Raw genomic sequence first — 20,913 nt, forward strand, 5'->3', positions numbered from 1 at the left:
GACAAAGGGTCACATGGATATTAACGTCATTGACAGGAGACTGCACTGCCCCGTGTCAATGTTTTGAATGGAAATTTTCTCACGATTTACGAAAACATTACAGATATTGATAGTAATCAGCTGGACAAAATATATAACACTGGCCTAGTGGTTTTTGGACATTTTACTGCAAATATCTTACAAATTGCACCTTTAAGCACTTATACTGTTGCCATAGTTGTACAAGTCGATATTCTTTCTCAGTACTCCTTTTGTCTTGTCTGTGACTGTGAGTGTCTTGTTTTAGCTATTAAAGGGGACATGTCATAAAAATATGACCTTATGCATGTCTAAGTGCTATAATTGGGTCCCCAGTGCTTTTATCAACCTAAAAAATACAACGCAGTAACTTAGTTTTGGTGAACCATTCTCTGCAAGCATGTGAAAAAATAGGTCATTGAAATTTGGCTCCCCATGTGATGTCAGAAGGGGACAATACCGCCCCTTAATCTGCACTATCCAACCACAGCACTGCGATTAAGTGCAGAGATCAACTCATTTGCATTTTAAAGGACACACCTAAAACAGCACATTTTTGCTCACACCTACAAAGTGGCAATTTTAACATGCTATAATAAATTATCTACATGGTTTTTTAAGAAAAAATATCACATACATATACTCTGTGGACCCCAAAGATTTATTTGACATCTTAAATAAGTCTTGTGGAAATGTCCCCTTTAAAGCATGCAACATCCAGGTTGAAGCTTGCACGCTCTCATTGGCTGTTGCAGTGGTAATTTCAAAGGCAGCACGATCAAGAGTTGTAAATATTTACGATTTGGGTTCGGGGAGACTCCAACGTGATCGAGGGCAGTAAAATAATCGCAATGACACAACACACCAGAGTTTTTTTTTATGAAAAAAACCCCCACTAATCAGGTCAAACCCCCTTTCGATTGCCGAAGGTCGAAATCGGACTTAAAATCTTCATGTGTGTGGCCAGTCTTATTTAAAAAGTGGGTGGGGGTACAATTAAAAATAAATCTGATTATCTTTCCAAAATTGGGGGTAAAATATAGAAATGTAAATATGTCAGAGACAGGTGTCTAACTTAAAACAGAATATAATCTTTTCATTGCCATATAGCAGAGCCAATACATTTTTTTGTAGATACTAAAGAAAATTATAAAGGTTTTCACACCCCTGAACACAAGCGAAATTACTCATTTTTGCAAAAGATCCATCAAACTTAATCTTGGGCCTGTCGATGGAGATCAATCTATCATTTGTCTTTTTTGAATTAAGTCAAAGCCTGATGACTCTCCTGAGCGCTGGGTCTACGCCTAAATGTTTTGCGGTGTTTGACCACATTCTCATTTCCTATCCTAGCCCCTGCCGAGGAATCAATGCGGCAAAATACCGCAGGGTCTAATCTGTTTGAATGCTCGGTGCCTACAAATTGCCCATCCTGACTCAATGACGTATTTTAATAGCACATTCAGGCCTATTTATCTTACAATCCACTCTTCTCGTCATTCCAGAAAACGTGTAATTAACTAGACTTTTCGGAAAATCAAAATGAATGCATTTAGATATAGTGCGTGTGAAATTCAAGATGTGACAATAAATAAACCCGTCTGAGAATGTTTTGTTTATTAATTGATGTCACTTTGCATGTGAATGGATAATTGTGGCTCTCTGCATAGTTTGTCATCTCCATTAGCAGTCCATTAGTTTATAGCAGTAAAATGTGCTTGAATATCGAGTCGACAGGCCTTATATATGGCGGAAAGTGTGCAGGGTCTGAAGGTGACCGGGTTCTCCGAAGGGCCTTCGGTTGAGTACAAGTAATTAACCTCCTACTGCGAACCCTTCGATGCTTTTTCCATCCAGAGAAATTAAAGATATAAGATATAACAACAGAGTGATAAGAGACTTTATTTTATTGTAATTAAAATGAACCGTTTATATGATTGTATTGTGTGACCCTGTATAAGAAAGTCATTTTCTGTGATTTACATAGTCTACATTTTCAAAGATTGAAATCGATGTGAAATCAATAATTGAAATCAAACTTGGATGCTCCTAATCTCATATTTGAGATTGAGACTTTTCACAGGCAGGGTCACATTTGAACGAAGACCATAATGGATGTGGAGACATTTATATAGTGTGTGTTTATACTGTATAAGACCTGAAAGTCTTAAGGCTTGAAATAAGTTGGAAGTTGATCAAATTGCGCTTTCCACACTATTTCCACGCATTTTCCAAGAAGCACCATAACACGTCTCTTTAGTTTAATCTCATCCGTCGCCTTTCCTTTTTCTCCGAAGAAGCACTAATGTTGCTTTAAGCAGAACTGTAGGTAGCCAAGCTAATTTCACCTAATTTCTCTTAGTGTTTACCTGCTGTTTGTGTTTGCCACTCACAGGTCTGCGATGCGGCACTCTCAGATCATAATGGCTGTTTCCTGCATCAAGACGCTCTCACTTCGCTAAGATAATTGCTATTATGGCTCACAATAGCCGTAATGGTGCTAACGCTCGTCGGGAAGAAATGATGCAGCTGATGATGGCCACTGGGTCTGTTATTAAAAAGAAAGGAGGCTGCTCCAATCAGCCGCAGACCGCCATTAGCCTAGCATGCCCATTCATCACTGTCACTCTGAATAGAGGCGGTCATGATGGGGGAGGAAGGGGATCGAGGGGGAGGGGCGGAGAGGCGAGCGGTACCCAAGTCCCCGAGCCTGTCGTCTGGCTGCGTGTGCACTCTGACTCCCAGGCCTCTTGGGCCTGCTAATCTGCAGGCGCGGGGAGGACGTCGGAGGGGGGAGGAGAGGTGCACGGCAGAGATAGCATATCGCCTCCTGCACGCGGTGCTCGCCGCAGACCGATCCCTCCGGCACGACCGTTTCCAATCGCCTTTCACAAGCTTTCTTCATCCGCGAATGAGAAAACTGATGCTCCATTCTTCGGTTTTCTTTTTGATGCGCGGCTCTTTTACCTCCGTCAGGGTTATTTTTGAAGTCGCTTGGCTTGCTATTTTGAGCCGTGAGCCAGCAGTTTATTCAATATTAAACATTTTAATCCATCCTTCATTTGAAGTAGTCTCTTTAAGCCACACTTTAAGCATGCTATGTTCATTTAAAGGAATATTCCATTTTCTTAAAAGAAAAATCCAGACCATTCACTCACCACCATGTCATCCAAAATGCTGATGTTCAGTCGAGAAGAAACTATTATCCTTTTTTTAGGAAAACATTGCAGGATTTTTCTCATTTTAATGGACTTTAATAGACACCAACAATTAACACTTAACTCAACACGTAACAGTTTTTTTCAACGGAGTTTCAAAGGACTATAAACAATCCCAAACGAGGCATAAGGGTCTTGTCTAGCAAAGCGATTGTCATTTTTGACAGGAAAAGTGACAGGTATGCACTTTTGGAGCACGGCTTCTCGTCTAGATCCGGTCGTGATGCGCCAGGTGACCCCACGCAATATGTCATGATGTCAAGAGGTCACAGAAGACGAACGCGAAACTCCGCCCCAGTGTTTACAAGTGCGTTGAAAGAGGACCGTTCCTACGTTGTTGTATGTCAACTGATACTAATTAATGTCTTTGTGTCAGTTTATTGTTTACAATGGTCCGCAAATGTGCGTTTTATATATATAACACGTGACCTCCCTACGTCACTACACATTTACGTTAGGTCGTGCAGGCGCGAAAAGTGTCTAGCGAAAAGGACCTAGATGAAAAGTTGTAGTTTAAAAGAGCATATTTTTTATTTTTCTTGTCAAAAATGACAATCTTTCGCTAGATAAGACCCCTATGCCTCGTTTGGGATTGTTTATAGTCCTTTGAAACTCTGTTAAAAAAAAACTGTTACGTGTTAAGTGTTAATTGTTGGTGTCTATTACAGTCCATTAAAATGAGAAAAATCCTGCAATGTTTTCCTTAAAAAACATAATTTCTTCTCGACTGAACAAAGAAAGACATCAACATTTTGGATGACATGGTGGTGAGTAAATTATCTGGATTTTTCTTTTAAGAAAATGGAATATTCCTTTAAGGACTCACAGTATGAAGGTCAATTCATGAGATTCGCAAGTCATTTACGGATACAAAATAAATCCTGTGATCCTTAAATTTCAATCTTTTTCTCTGGAAATGTTTGTTTATTTTGTTTTCTCACAGGACGTTTGTCAATGCTGAGAAAATCAGCAATCAGGACAGCGCGCAAAACCTGGTCGGCCAGATTTCCACACAGTTTGAAATTTCCTGTAGTGCCTGCGGGCAATAGCAGGTGTTATAGAAGTGTGCGTGCTAGAGGAACGTTGGAGACCTGGGGCTTCTTGTTGTAGACTTGGAACACGAACGGGTGAAAGAGCTTTGGTCTTGTGTTGTGCGCTCGGCTTTAAGCTTTAAAGTCGAACTGTCAAAAGATTGCAATAGCAGATCACAGAGTTGTGTTGTTCTTTGTTTGCTTTTCATAAGGGAATGCTGTAACACTTCACAATAAGGTTTCATTTGCCAACATGAACAAACGATAAGCAAAACATTTGCATTTATTTATTTACCATATGGTTTTTGTCCAACAAGCCTTACAAATGAGGGAATATTCAACAGTTAGCATCAACAGCGTTTTTTAGCCGTAGTTACATATACTGTGTTGTTTTACCCCAAGGTTGGGTAAAATATGGACAAACACAACCACTGAGGCTACGTTTGTACAACGATTGTACTGAAAACTTAAGTTTTCCCTTTGTGTTTGTGAAAATTTCACATGTAAAGGATAACGTTAAAGTCACTTTGTGTATGTTGTGAAACTTTGTGTGCAGCCATTTTGGCCAGGACTCCCTGGAAGAAGAGATTTTATATCTTAATGGGACTTTCCTGGTAAAATAAAGGATAAATAAATAAAATAAAAAAAACGTTGTCCAAACCATCCGCATTTACATGGAAATGTTAAAACAACTAAATATGCTGTATAATGCATGCCAGGCCAGTGGGTGGCGATGTCACTTAACACTGCCAAAGGCCCTTGTCACCCTAAAAAAAATTGGTGCTAAAAGCTTGTAATCATAGAGGAACAATTTTTTGTGCTATACAGTATAGCACCCATATAGCACGTATGAAGAACCATACCGGGTGATATAGCATCACTTATGGTTCTACAGGGCACACTATGGTTCTACACAAGTGCAATATGGCACCCAAAATGGTTCCCCATGATTACGAGCCAGTAAATCACTTTTAGTGCTATTTGGCGAGTAAGGGAAATGATAAAGAAGCAGCTTGCGGAAAGTAAACTTCAAACAAACAACATTCCGAAAGCAGCTGACAGTTTTGTACAGTACGGTTTGTTACTTTAACTTCTTACTGCAACACAATCATAGTCCGCCATTGTTGTGTGTGCAGGTGAAAATGCACATGCCTGTAGACGGAAGAATGAACACGCATGCACGTCATCGCTTTCACAGATTTGCGTTTTTGCCGTTTACATGGAAATGATAAAGACTCTGTTTTCAAAAACGTAAACCCGTTTTCAAATGTTTACGTCTTCGATACCTCAAAACACATTGCTACAACATTATTTTGTGTATTTGGTATAATACAATGTGTTTGCGTGGTTTATCGTTAAAAAACATTATTTTCTACATACCACATTTTTGTAGCTCCAGTTTTCCCTCTCTTCCTGAAACGCACGGATTTGAAAAGCTCTGTGTCCCTGATTGGCCAGCTTATCTGCACGTTGTGATTGGCCTGAATACCTCAGACGTCAGCCGGAAATGTGACGCTCCTTACCAGATTCAGTTGCTAACGGGAGTTAACTTACAGGCTGTGAGTCCGTAGCGGGAAGAATTATGATAATGTTGGTCTTGTCTACATCACCAATCCCAGGAAGTTAACTGTTGCCTACAATCCGTGTGTTCGTTGTAGTCCAAGAAAAGAGATTTACATTGGAGACGATAACTCGCGTCATTGTTTACTTTGGGGTATGTACCTTTATCGTTAACCATATCGTTAACATGTGCTTATACACACTTACACACCAAAGGAAATGTAAAAACGTGAATCGGAAAATTAGGTGCTCTTTAATAAACATTTTTCGAAAATAAGTACATCTTGTATGCTTCCAGTTTGTTCCTGTAGTTACACACTGCAAAAAATGATTTTCAAGAAAAAAAATTCTTAGTATTTTTGTCTTGTTTTCAGTAAAAATATCAAAAAATTCTTAAATTAAGATGCTTTTTCTTGATGAGCAAAACGACCCAGGATGGGGGGTCTAGTTTTTAGACCAAAAGTATCGGATGTGAGTGATTTTGTGCATAAAACAAGCAAAAAAATCTGCCAATGGGGTAAGCAAATTTTTTCTTGAATTTTTCTTGAATTTAGTGTTGAAGAAAAATGTTCAAGATATTTTTCCTTACCCCATTGGCAGATTTTTTTGCTTGTTTTATGTGCCTAATCACTTACATTTGATATTTTTGGTTTGGGACTTATTTTCTTGGGTCGTTTTGCTCATCAAGAAAAAGCATCTTAATTTAAGAATTTTTAGATATTTTTACTGAAAACAAGACAAAAATACTAAGAAATTTTTTTTTCTTGAAAATAATTTTTTTTGCAGTGCACAGGTCTGTGACCCGTTCCCAACAGCAAACTCTCGATTAACAGTTTTCCACTGTCCCCGATGTAGGGTTGATACAGCCACGATGAGAGATATTTCGAAAATATACCTTGTATCTTTTAACATTACCCTCTAAAACTGTTTGGGTTGCATTAAAGGTGCAGTGTGTAAATTTTAGCGGCATCTAGTGGTGAGGTTGCGAATTGCAACCAACGGCTCAGTCCACTGCTCGCTTTTGAAACACATAGAGAAGCTACGGTAGCTGCCACCGGACAAACATGTCATCGTCGGAGACAACTTAGTAAAAAAAGGGTCCATTAAGGGCTGCTGTAGACAAATGGCGGCACAAAATGGCGACTTCCATGTAAGGGGACCCTCTTTGTATGTAGATAAAAAGGTCTCATTCTAAGGTAATAAAGACATAATGGTTCATTATGAAAGGTCTTCATACACCTTTGATAATATAGTTTTATATATTATTTTACATTTCTGTAAAGAGATCCTTCTAAAAATTACACACTGCACCTTTAACCCATTTTTGTTGAAAATATGGACAAACCCAACCGTTTGGTTTAAATTAACCTTGAAAATGTCCATATCTGAGGCAACCAAGGTTTAAAACAACCCAGCTTTGGGATTAAACAACCCAGAATAGGTTTATTTACAACCGTTACAACAGTTGGGTTGCGTTAGGATGTCACTTTAAGTATTGCTTTACACTATTTTTTCATATGCTTTTTAAACCATTGTCGCCTGACGTTAGGGTTAGAGTTGGGTTTGGGTAAGGATGTCATTTTATGTAACAAAGTTGTTCTAATCCCAAACCGAAGCGACAATTGTAAGAAAATAGGAAAAACAGTTGAGTAACAATGCGTGGCATGGGCACGTAAAATGGTGGAAATACATGACAATGCCACGAAAAACTAAGCAAAACAATGCGTGACTATTTCACGTTTTTTGTGAGATCAGGCTGGCAAAATACATTGCTCATTGTCAGTTTATGTTATTTGATGTTAACAAATGTAATCTTACTATAAAGTGTTACGGGAATGCTGTTGACTAATAGCTGGCTGGCCGGTTTCACTACTGGGACTCTGCCTAAAGTGCTGTTGGGTGTTTTGACCACATTTTCCTCATTCATTACAGTCACCGCAGAGTAATCAATGACTTGCCCTGGCTAGATTTGGGTCTGGGTCTTTTTGTTACTTCCTGTGGGCATCAGGACAGCTCAGCATGTTCACTGAGATACAGTATTGAGATATTGTTAATGAGACATGCTTCTTTATTTGAGCACATTTGTGCTTGGTGATTTTTTTAAATAATTGTGACTTGGCATTATTGGCATTCGTTTGAATAAGCAAGAGTTGATATAGTAAAGAACTGATGGTGGTATAGTGAGAGCAGAGCGAGAAAACGTCAGTGGAGACCTGATGAAGGAATGTTAAAGAAATGAAGATGGGTTTAAATGAATATAGCCAAGCTTGCAGGATCTTCAAAGCGAGAGGGAGGCAAGATCACGCTGCTAGTCTGAATTTTCAGTCAGCGGATCACTCAATACTCCATCTATTATAGATTAATACGTCTCGCTACTGTATCTAACTAGCTATCTTGCTAGAGATGAGAGAGAGCAGATACTGGCTAAAAAGAGCATTCATTATATTATACAATCAGATTTAAGATTGGTCTCCAGCGAGTGATGGATTTTGTGCCAATGTTTTAGGTCATGGAGATGTGAAGATGATATTTAAAGTAATTCAGGTTCTATTGGAATATGCGTTTTTAGCAAGTACAGGATTTATTTGAGGTCTGTAAAAGTATTTTTTAAATGAGCTGCTAGTCAAGTCTGTACAGTTTTCAAATATTCACTTTAAGGTATTAATTCAGTTCCTTTGATTGTTGGTTTTAAATCCCAAACACGTGCCCGTGGAGTTTAAAGTGACGGTAAGAGAAGACACCCATTAATTATTATGACTTAAATACTAATTAATTTGTTTGACAGTTCAAGTTGGCTTTTCTTTAAGGATCTCTACATATTTAATATAATATTTATAGCTGTGGTGAAATAGAGCATTACTAACTCGCAGAGCGTTGCGGAGGAATGGCATAGGATGCCCGAGAGCGCAAATGCCAGCACGGATAAAGACTTGCCTATGATTAGCCTCATTATTCCGACAGATTTTTCGGCTTTACCAAAAGGGCTCCTAGGCAGCCTAGTTACTCATCCTAAACCCGGACAGAAGAGTTGAAGAGCAGAAATGTTTGCTTCAGGGTTAGTACTGTCATGGCGCGGTCGTATTAGACCCTATGTGCTGTACCGTTTTTATGATGTTGTAAATGTTAGATTCACGTGTCAGTGATTTGGTTATTCATGAAAATGGGCTTTTAAGAGAGCAGCCACTTTGGTTAATAACGTTTCAGATCGTTGTCAAACACCCACAGAGTTATTTTTGCGTAAACTTTTCTTTGCGTCCTTTTGGAAAATGTACTTTAGGGACAGCGTCTAACCTAACCCATATTTTAGGTTCTAGACTTTATGTTACCCCAACAGCCTACCAATGTGACAGAATTAAAATGAAAAAAAAAATGGCCGGTTACAGAAAGCATATTGCATCATTATGGATATCATGCATTTTAAAATTTTTATTAAGTACTTTTCAGTCAGTTTCTTGTGTCACAAAACTTTAAAGGTGCACTGTGTTATTGTTAGTAGAATCTCTTGACAGAAATGCAGTATGATATACATATATTTTCAGTGATGTATAAATACCTTACATAATGACTTATGTTTTTTTACCTTAGAATGAGCTGTTTTTTCAAAACCGCTGGTCCCCCTTACATGAAAGTCGCCATTTCGCTCCGCCATATTTAGCCCTAAACGGACAAACTGTTTTACAGGGCGCATTGCGTCACTACGTTGTCTCAGACAATGACATGTTTGTCCCGTGGTGGCTACCATAGCTTCTCTATGCGTTCGGAACGGGTATGCCTCATACATCTTTAAAAGTGAAGCCGCTGGCTCTTTGAGCGGCCCCTGGTGGCTGGCTGCAGTTATAAACCCCGCCCTCTCCATGCAAATGAACAGAACTCGTTCTAAATAAAAAAATTATATGCACTTCCAAAAAATTTTCAAAAAGATGGTTTTGGTCCTTTAAGGTATTTGTTATCACGCTGATATACACTCACCTAAAGGATTATTAGGAACACCTGTTCAATTTCTCATTAATGTAATGGTGTAATGGTGTAATGTTTATTATATTGTATTTTATGCCCCGTAGTGCCAATTGGGCATTATTTAAATGCCACGGCCTACCTGAGCATTGTTTCTGACCATGTCCATCCCTTTATGACCACCATATACCCATCCTCTGATGGCTACTTCCAGCAGGATAATGCACCATGTCACAAAGCTCGAATCATTTCAAATTGGTTTCTTGAACATGACAATGAGTTCACTGTACTAAAATGGCCCCCACAGTCACCAGATCTCAATCCAATAGAGCATTTTTGGGATGTGGTGGAATGGGAGCTTCATGCCCTGGATGTGTTATCTTATCAATATCTTATCAATATGGGCCAACATTTCTAAAGAATGCTTTCAGCACGTTGTTGAATCAATGCCACATAGAATTAAGGCAGTTCTAAAGGCGAAAGGAGTCAAACATAGTATTAGTATGTTGTTCCTATAAAAATCCTTTAATTGAGTGTATGTTCGATTATTAATTTTTGGGATAAGTTTAATTTTAGCTAGTAATGTCATGCTATAGAAACGGGGCGTGTTGTTATGATTGGCGTAGTTGAAATGGGCATGTGAGAGTTTGGGAGGAAGTTTGATACCGCATCTCCGGCTCTGGCACCACGGACGATTCCTTCTGCACATGCCCTGGCTCCAAAATGACGTTTTGCGTAACATAGCAGTGCCCATGGTCGGACATTTTTGGCTTCAATTCATTACAATGGAAGGAAGCAACATCACGTCGTCCATCTTTTTTTATCTTAGTCTGTGGTTTCGAAAGAGAGGAGTGAGCTGTGGACAGAGCCGTTGGTTGCAATTCGCAATGTAAATGCTAGATGCCGCTAAAATCTACACACAGCACCTTTAACTCTTTCCCCACCATCGTTTTTGAAAAAAGTTGCAAGTCACGCCAGCAGTTTTTATGATTTTCACAAAAGTTGAAAGTTATAATAACGGAAATACGGATGGCGTATTTCAATGGCGGGGAAAGAGTTAAGTTGGGTAGTTCAGCTTTAAAAATTACAAATAAATAAATATTAGTACACATAAACTCAAGCAGATGGTACTAGAAGTTTTGGCGCATTCATTCAATGACACTTTCAATAGTGTCACCTTTACATTCAGGTCATTATTGGGTCTGTTGTAATGTATATTTTAACGTTCACAGTGCATAAGTAATTTATGCAAATCTACAGCTATACATATATTTACCAAATACACCAAATCCTTGGCACCCAAACTAGCTTGAGTGAGAATAATTATAGATAAATAAGCACTACTGCCCAAATTTTTTTGATATTTTATGCGTATCCTTCCACCCTTATATAGTCATACTTGAATGTCTTCAAAAATTACCTTTCCAGAATCATAATTTTTTCTGGTTCGTATGCACAATTTTGAATAATGTGGGTTGGGCAAATCAAAGGACCAGCATGGCACATGTTACTGGATTAAAGGGGGGGGGTTCTAATGCACCCCCCCACTCGCTCACCCCTCCGTTGTTTCTTTCTCCACCAACCTCTTGGGCTAAGCGAAAGCGTGCCGCGTGCCACGCTTAGATTTGAGTCATTAATATTCTGTCTTGACTCATTGTCTTTGCCTGCTGACATTTACATTTAGATTGTTTATCTGACTGTGGGGGGTGTCCGACCATTAATGAATATGCTTCTGTTGTTCCAGAAAGGCGGCAATTACTGGCTCTGTGTTAAGATAATGAAAGTGGAGAGATGTGGTAGGTGGGCATTAGCTACGGCAGAGAAAAGGCCTCAGTACGGTTGTTCTTTTTTGCCCTATTGCAGTGAGGGAAGAGAAACAGAGTGGCCTTTGAGACGGTTGCCCAAGTCCCGGTCTCTTGGTTAGATATAATGAGGGTTTGCAGCTTTTATCTGCCATGCTTTCTATATAATGCAGGGTTGCATTGTGTTTTTATAGAGTCCAGGAAAATGGAACCTAACTAGCTCCTGTTTCACAAAAAAATAAAAAGGTTTTTCCCAGTTATGCCATAGAAGAACCATTTTTAGTTCTCCAAAGAACCACTGAGTCAAAGAGTCTAAAAAAATTTCAGTTTCTTACCTTTTTATAGTCTAAAGAACCTTTTTTCTAATAAATTTTGGAGAAAAGGAAACGTTCTTCAGATGTTGAAGGTCTGGTTCCATAAAGAACCTTTAAAGGATTAGTCAATTTTTCTGAAAAAAAAAAATCCAGATAATTTACTTACCACCATGTCATCCAAAATGTTGATGTCTTTCTTTGTTCAGTCGAGAAGAAATTATGTTTTTTGAGGAAAACATTCCAGAATTTTTCTCATTTTAATGGACTTTAATGGACCCCAACACTTAACAGTTTTAATGCAGTTTAAAATTGCAGTTTTAACTCTAAACAATCCCAAATGAGGCATAAGGGTCTTATGAACGAAACGATTGTCATTTTTGGCAAGAAAAATAAAACATATGGGTGATTCTCACGAAACCATTGAACCGCCATGGCACTAATGATTTTAGCTTTAAAATGTGTAATATAGTAACATTAAAAAGCATCATAATTAAAACAATACTGTGTTCTACCTTGCACAATGTGTGATTTCAACATAAGAATTTATAATTGTAAGTTTTTTCTCATTTTCTGCTGAAATTCTCGTTACCGCAATGTGTCCGGCTGTGTTTGAACATGCGTTATGTTGTAATTTAATCAAATTAACACAAAACAAATTAAGAAAAAAAATGGATGTTTTGCTAGACTACTTTAGATGACAGAAAAAACATTTACTGAATATTCATGTATAATAATAATGAAGAAAAATTAGGAAAATGATGTGTCCATGCCTGATGTTCTCATCCTCCGCAACACTTTTTGAGAACAGTTTAAGCACACATACAGAATTTTAATAAAGTTTGATTTTGAGTGACCAAGCACATGGACCAGTTACTTCAAGATGGCTACCAGGTAAGATCATTTTTTTACAGTTAATTTGAAATATTGTCTTGTCAGAATGCTTACACGACATTTTGATTATCATTACCGCAACAGATGCTTATTAAATGTTAATTTAATTAATAGAAGCATAATACTTTGATTTTAAATGCATGTGCAGAATCTCCAAATGATGTTCTTTCAGGTTTGTCATGTCATTTTGAAAATATGTCAGTGTTGATGTTTTCTGACTGTTGCGGTAATGAGATTTTTTTAGGACTAATTTTTTTAATTATGTTACAAAGTGTTAAATGATAAGTAAAAGTTTTTAAATTAATGTTCCCATTTACTCCAGACTTTGTTTTTCAATGTCTGGTGGGAAAAAAAGTAAATTTAAGCAATTTTCTAAAAATTTTTAAACATTTTCATGCTTGACATTTTTAAAACCAAGTTTTCGTGAGAATCACCCATATGCACTTTTAACCACAACTTCTCATCCTCTGGTCTTGCGAAACTGCATTAAAACTGTTAAGTGTTGGGGTCCATTAAAGTCCATTAAAATGAGAAAAATCCTGGAATGTTTTCCTCAAAAAATATAATTTCTTCTCGACTGAACAAAGAAAGACATCAACATTTTGAAGGACATGGTGGTGAGTAAATTATCTGGATTTTTTTCTAAGAAAATTGACTAATCCTTTAAAGGCGGGGTGCATGATCTCTGACTGTTGACATTTGAAATCAGCTAAACAAGCACGCCCCTACCCCAATACAATCTGGACCTTTTTTTGATAGACATGCCCCACACAATTGCAACCAAGGCAATGACTCCCTGTTCCAAAGTGTTTTTCAAAAATCATGCACCCCGCCTTTAACATCCAGAGATCTTTTCTATTACATACAAGATTATTTGTGGTGGGAAAAGGTTCTTTAGATTATAAAAAATAAGAAAAAAATGGTTCTTTTAAAGTTTTATAGGGAACCAGCATTGCTGTTAAAAACCCATTTTAACACCTTTATTTTTAAGACTGTATCTTGATGCCCCCAAAACTCAGACACTGTTCAAACACTAGGTTTAACACCACCGAATAAAGGTACAAAAGCTTCTTAAAAAGTTCACCTTTGCACCTAAATAGTGCATATTTGTACCTCAAAAGTACAATTTGATTCCTCAGAAGTACATTTCTACCTAAACGGTGCATACCCTGTATTTGGACCTCTCCGAAGGATACTGTGCCAGTGACAGCTTTTGTCCTGTTTCCACTATTCCTTCTTCCTTTTTTAGACAAACTCCATTATTTTCTTTACAATCTCGGCCTCCATGCATCTGTCATTCCAAACATCTACTCAGAGAGTCAGTGGGAGCTGAGTGCTTTGGATTCAACATGATGGAATGGGTTGAGCTATAGCCGTAGACTATAGCGGTGAAATACAGCTGAGGTGAGTGCTGGCCATTAGAGAGCAGAAGCATGGTGAGAGGGTAATAGATTGCTCTCTAACTCGGCGTGGGCAGTGACCTGGTCACTCCTCTCACACTAAAAGTCAAAAGTGCAGCCAGCGATCCACCCCTCGACCCTTGCCGTTAATTCTTGCGAGGTTTCAGGGCTACTTTCTTGGCATGATGTCCTGCAGATCAATACGTCTATACCGTTCCATCTCATACAGGCCTTAGCAACATATGGTGCATGTTCAGAGCGGCTTACTACCCACTGGTTATTTTCTTTTTTAACTATGGAAGCCTTTACTGTACTGTATGTACCAGGGCTTGGTTTTTATAAAAACTATAGATTTCAAGGTCATAGTAAAACAAGAAAATTTTTGCAATACTTATAATATTAATTCTTTTGGCTATTAAAATGCATTTCCTGTATATATTTTATTGCTTTCCTCTTGTCCCAAAGCAAGAATCTGAATAATTTATGATGTTTATATTTTAAATGCTACTGTGCACAAAAATGCACTGAATGCTACAATACTGTACATTTACTGTTTTAAATGAATGTAATGGAATTAGATATTACATTTTAGTGGAAATGCTCAGGGTGTTTTAAAGAGCACCTATTTTCCGATTCACGTTTTTAAATTTCCTTTGGTGTGTAAGTGTGTATTAGTTCATGTTAAGGATATGCAAAAGGTACAAACCCCAAAGTAAACAATGAAGCGAGTTATCGTCTCCAACGTAAATCACTTTTCTTGGACTACAACAAACACACGGATTGTAGGCAACAGTTTACTTATTGGGATTGGTGATGTAGACAAGACCGACATAATTTCTCCCGCTTCGGACTCACATCCTGTAACTCCTGTTAGCAACCGAATTTTTCAAACATGGTAAGGAGCGTCACGTTTCCGGCTGACGTCGGAGGTATTCAGGCCAATCACAAAGTACAGATTAGCTGGCCAATCAGGGACACAGAGCTTTTCAAATCCGCACGTTTCAGCAAGAGAGTGAACAAATTGTATTATAGACAGTTTCAGCAGTAACAACATAAACAACCGGCTTTTGTGGTCATCACGTAACTTCTGGTAAACTCTGCGAAGAATAAGTAACAACAAAGTCCTTTTAAAGTAGTTTATTTATATAACAAGCAAAATAAACAACACGTAGATTATATAAGAACGCAAAACATTTGTTATTTTCGAACAAAGGAATTTGTTTAAGAGTTCAGTTTCAGCAACTAGTCAGACCATTAAACAAACAAAAAAACGGTAGTATAGCTCGGACCAGATGCTTATCGCGTCACCGCACGTGCGCACGATGAAACGGTCTATACGGAGCCCCTAAGGTGACATTGGAGTAAAAAAATCGAAAGTTTTGTTTCATGTGCTCACGTGAAACTTTCATGTGCTCATGGGAAACCTCCATGTGCAGAATTTTTTTTAAAAAATTTAGTTTTGCGTGGTCAACTGAAACTTTAGCATGCGCACGTGAAACTATTGCGTGCGCACTTGAAAGTGATAGTTTCAGGTGCGCACGCGATTGTTTCACAGGCGTACGCGAAACTAAACGCGATAGTTTCACGGGCGCACGTGATAGTTTCACGCGTTTCGAAACTAAACTTTAAAAAAAATTCTGCACATGAAGGTTTCGTGTGAGCACATGAAACTTAACTTTAGATTTTTTTTACTCAACGTCACCTTAGGGGCTCGGTAGTATTATACCAAGTAAAATAACTTTGTTTTTTAGCAATTAAATAGGTGCTCTTTAAGTGAAATGTCAAAATGTCCTACAATTCATTTACTTACACCAGGGATGCTGAAACTCGGTCCTGGAGGGCTAAACATACACTGTTGCTGTATATCATATACTGTGCACCATATGCACACATTATACAATTTTGTATATTGATACTAATAAATTATAAACAAATATGCATACTTTAATGTTTACTGTGCACCACACTGTAAAAAAGATTAGTTTAACTTAATAAAAAAGATACATGGACTTACTATTACTATTAGCACAAGTTAATTCAACTTAAAAACATTAGTAAAGATAACAACTTTTCAACAAATGTTTTTTATATGAATGAACTCTAGTAGAAAATTTACTTTTTTAAGCTGAAACAACATTTTTTTTACTGTGCATATGGAAATTTGGGACGAATGAACAAACGATCACCCTAACATGTGACCCTAATAAGTATTTTTGGGCTTATAATCATCCTACATAATATAAAAAGCATACAACCTTGATATCTTTAATATTCACTGAGTAAGACCATGTTAAAGATTGAAATCAAACTTTGATGCTTCAAATTTCATCTTTGACAGACTTTATCCTGGATTTCACATCACCCTTTTATTCCGATTTACCCGGTTCTTCTTAAATAACTGCAATCCTGATTAAAGGGGACAGAGAATGAAAAACCATGTTAACCTTGTCTTTGTTGAATAATGGTAGTCTACCCACATTCACAAACATACAAAAAGTGCTAAACATGCTAAACATCTCAGTCTCATAGAAATTCCTCTTTTAGAAATGTCAGCCAGAAAACAGCCCAATCTGAAAAACTGATGCTTATGACATCACAGGCATCTAACTGCCCCTCCACTTTAAAATAATTGGCTACATTTTTTGAGTGGCAGCAAAGTCAGCCAATCAGTAATGAGATTGCAAGTTAAGCCAGTAGGGGGAGCCAAATAGGTGCAAAACCACTTGTTTAAATTCCCCCACCCTAATAGAGCTATCTGACAGAGGTTTTTAGGAAGCTTCTAAGGCATTACAGACCCAAACAAAATTTTTTTGTCTACATGTCACATCACAGAACAAGGATAAATACTCCTTTCAATCATTCTATGTCACCTTTAAGTGGTTTTATCCTCAAAGCAGTTTACTGTACAGTTTGAAAGTTAACAGTATACTATTCATTTATAAACATGGACATTGACTTGCAGTCTAATCCTGGTCTACGCTAAGTATACCAATAATAAAACGGCTTTGCATTTGCCAAATGAGAAATGCATGTATACGCGAACACTTTCGTCCATAGTGTTGAACAGCATAGTGCTAAAACAGATCTGCACTGACACTCAGACTGTAAAAAATGATTTAATGAAGTCTTTTATAATGCTTCTGCTCAGTCCACTTACAAAGATTAAATTAAATCTCTGGCTTCCACAGAAAGCCTGTCCATTCACAGTGTTATCTGAGTACCGTTAAAATCCTCAAATGGAGAGGTTTACTGTGCCAAATGAAGATTTTCACACTGTTTTGCCATCAGTTTGGTTATTTTGTTCATCTTTTATGCATTTAAGCTGCAGGAAGTTTTATAGATAACTGCATGTATAGACTGCAGCACATGGAGGAGGATATTATTATGCAATGGCAGAGAATAGACTTGACAACACACTTTTTTTTCATTTGAACCAATTACAATTAATTGTTCTTGAGAACTGGATACTGCAAATCATAATGGATTGTTACTTGTGGACACTTTTCCCACAATTCAAAGCAGTTAATTTCTTAATTTGAGCCCTGAGTGAATTAGAGAGCCGCTACATGCCATGGCTGTAGGTCTGCCATCAATCTGAATGTATTGGCATGCACTGCTGCCATGGCAACATACTCATACAGTACCCTACATGCATTTATGCGCTCATGAACCGCATGACTGCGCCCAGATGTTGAACTCCGTACCCTCCATCTATTCTAACCCACGCTGCGGTTCTCCTGCGCCTCGGCCCATCTGTATCCCTGTCACACGCTGAATCGACGCATTGACATACATTAATCCAGCCAGGTGACATTTACTTCCTCTCAGAGGGCATGTTCCCAGAGGAGACGTGAGAGGCGGAGCCCTCTAAAAATAATTCAGATGAAAGAATAATCATTGGTTTGAAAATTATGATAATGCAATATTATGAAACGTAAGATAAAATAGTGTGTAAATCATTGTGCCCCACTAATGGCCGTCTATTATGTTTGAAAATTGACATGAATGTATAAAAGTACTAAAAATAGACCCATTCAAACTCCCCCATTCAGACATCACACATCAGCTAGCACTCAGCTTTGTTAAATGAACAGTATGTAAGAAATTTATATCAATTAATCATAAAATGGCTCTGATATGTCACTAGACATTAAGAGTTCATTTTAATTTCAAATAGTCACTGACAACAGTGGTCCGGCCAGGATATTGTCATTTAAAAAGTAGAGTTGCAGCCCTCAACTGATGTTTATGTTTTCATTTTGTGTATTGGCCACCAGTTGTGTGATTGCAGTACCAGTTTTAGCCACAAGTTTTGTGATTGCAGTACCAGTTTTGGCCACAATCCTACATACTGTTCCTTTAAAGGCACGATAGGCAGGAATTATCTAAAAAACGTTTTTACAAATTTGTTTAAACTGTCTTTATATACCAATACATAAGTAAAATGTAAGTACTCTTAAAAAGAGAGTATAAAACTCGAGTGTCTGTAGACCTTTCACGACCGTTTTAAACACAACGCACTGCAGCCCTTCGCGCTTTTTTAGAATTTGATGGCTAATTATTAGAAGTAACAGAAAAAAGCTACACAAAATTTTCATTTTAAATAATTTTTTAAAGGTGCATTGTGTAACTTTTAAAAAGGTCTCTTGACAGAAATGCAATATAATATACATAACTATATTTATTATCTGTGGTGTATAAAGACTTTACATAATGAACTGTATTGTTTTTATTACCTTAGAATGAGATGTTTTATCTACATACATCATGGGTCCCCTTACATGGAAGTCATCATTTCGTGCCGCCATGTTTAGCCTTAAACGTACAAACCGTTTTCTAGAGCGTGTTTTGTCACTGTCTCAGGCGATGATGTATTCGTCCTGTGGCGGCTACCAGTGATGCGCGGGTCAATGTATAAACAACCAGCACCCGACCAATGTTTTCAACTAACCCGCCTGCAACTCGGACCGCAAAAAAATGTATTATATTTTATTATACCCGGCCTGCTTCCTGCCCTGCATTTTATAAAAGTAGTAATTGTTTAAAATAATTAATTGGCATCTTTATTTCAAACGACCCGACCGACCGCGACCCGAATGTCATAAAAAATATTTTTGGATGAATTGCACATGCAACCGCGGGTGACCGCAGGCACCCACTCATTTTGGATCAACCTGGCGCCTACCATAGATTCTCTATGCGTTTCGAAAGGGAGGGGTGAGCTGTGGACTGAGCCGTTGGTTGCAATTCACAGTCTCACCACTAGATGCTGCTAAAAATCTACACACTGGACCTTTAAGCATTGCAAACATTTTTAAATATAAAATAATATAATAAAATAAATGTTAATATAATTATAGTACTGCGCGCAGTTGACACACTTTTTAAAACAAAGCGTCTTTAAATATTTTTTACAGCGATGCCATAGAATAACAATTTTTGGTTCCTCAAAGAACCATTCAGTCAAAGGCTCTTAGAAGAACCATTTCTTTCTTACCTTTTTATAATCTGAAGACCATTTTTTCACTTCAATGAACATGTAGTACAATTTTAAAGTTTTTTTTAGGGAACCATTCAAGCTAAAAATGGTTCATCTATGGCATCATAATGCACCTTTATGTTTTTAATAGTGTACTGTATGTACATGCAATCCCAAAAGCTTTAAACCCAAAATGTTAAATTCAAATAACATAAGAATTGAATTTAACTGTGCATTTATAATTTACAGATATAAGAAAGGAATCTATACTCTTTATTTCAGAAACCCCCCACAATCTCCTCTCCAAAAATAGTTGTTGATTGTTTTAAGGTATTGATGCTTTCCGACAGCGTGTAGAAAATGACTAGGAAGTTGACCTTGTATTCAGTTTCCTGAATGAATGCACTCTTGTAACCTTCCCATTGTCATCTTCCCACCTTAACCTATTTCTAACGTGAGAAGATAACAGAATCAACCCAGGTCGTCTGTGTTGTATTTAATGAGGTGCAGAGAAATATCACCGCTGCCCCCCTGAGAGTTTCTTCCTTACAGTGAAGTGTGCCATCTTGCTTTGGGAAAAGTGCATTATGAAATCCTGTTGACATTGTGTTGATTTATAAGGGCATTCTCTCCATTGTCTCCCCCTGTGTCCTGCAGCTAAGCACGATGTGAATGGTAACAGGACAGTGCCTCCGTTCCCAGAGGGATTGCAGATGGTCTTATTTGGTAAGTGATCCGAGCTGGAGATGTCCGTGTGTGTGTGTGTGTCATCTCGTATGGGGGTAGATCCGACAATGGCGACCAGCAGTGAAAGGTAATTAGACGCCCCCATCACCTCCAAGATGTGCAAAAGCAAAACTGAAAAAGGTTGAGGAAAATAAAGGGGAGGGGTGCGCAGATTAATTGCAGAAGCGCGATAAGGATCTTTTTAATAAATCCATTTGTTCAGCCTCTTTTTTTATACTTAGGTCTCAAACCGTGTAATTCATAATGGCAGACAGGAATTAAATGGCCTTTTATACCGTGCACCAGTATTCAAAGTATGCATGGGTTTGAATCTTGAAACATGCAGTGCATTTCCTAATTTTTTTGCACAAAAGGCTATACAATAAGAGTAAGCTTTTTTAAATTGATTTTGAAAATTACAAAAATGTCCCTTTTTTTACGTATACTTGAGCAGAATCAGCACTCATTCTTATTTAAGAAACATTTACGTCCCTATGCAAAAGCTTGATCTAGGAGTCTG

The 20,913-nt window shown here is 37.8% G+C and overlaps 1 protein-coding gene across 3 annotated transcripts in view; it reads left to right on the plus strand.

Moving 5' to 3' along the window:
- The window catches only part of msraa (methionine sulfoxide reductase Aa), a 93,257-nt gene that overhangs the window by 33,942 nt on the left and 38,402 nt on the right, over positions 1–20,913 (plus strand). For all 3 annotated transcript variants that reach the window (XM_055185581.2, XM_073856278.1, XM_055185582.2), the window contains one exon: positions 20,325–20,393. In XM_055185581.2, coding sequence (XP_055041556.1) covers positions 20,325–20,393 — 69 coding nt within the window. The remainder of the gene's footprint in view (positions 1–20,324; positions 20,394–20,913) is intronic.

Source organism: Misgurnus anguillicaudatus, chromosome 18 (genome assembly GCF_027580225.2).
Source record: "Misgurnus anguillicaudatus chromosome 18, ASM2758022v2, whole genome shotgun sequence".
Taxonomy (NCBI): Eukaryota; Metazoa; Chordata; class Actinopteri; order Cypriniformes; family Cobitidae; genus Misgurnus; species Misgurnus anguillicaudatus.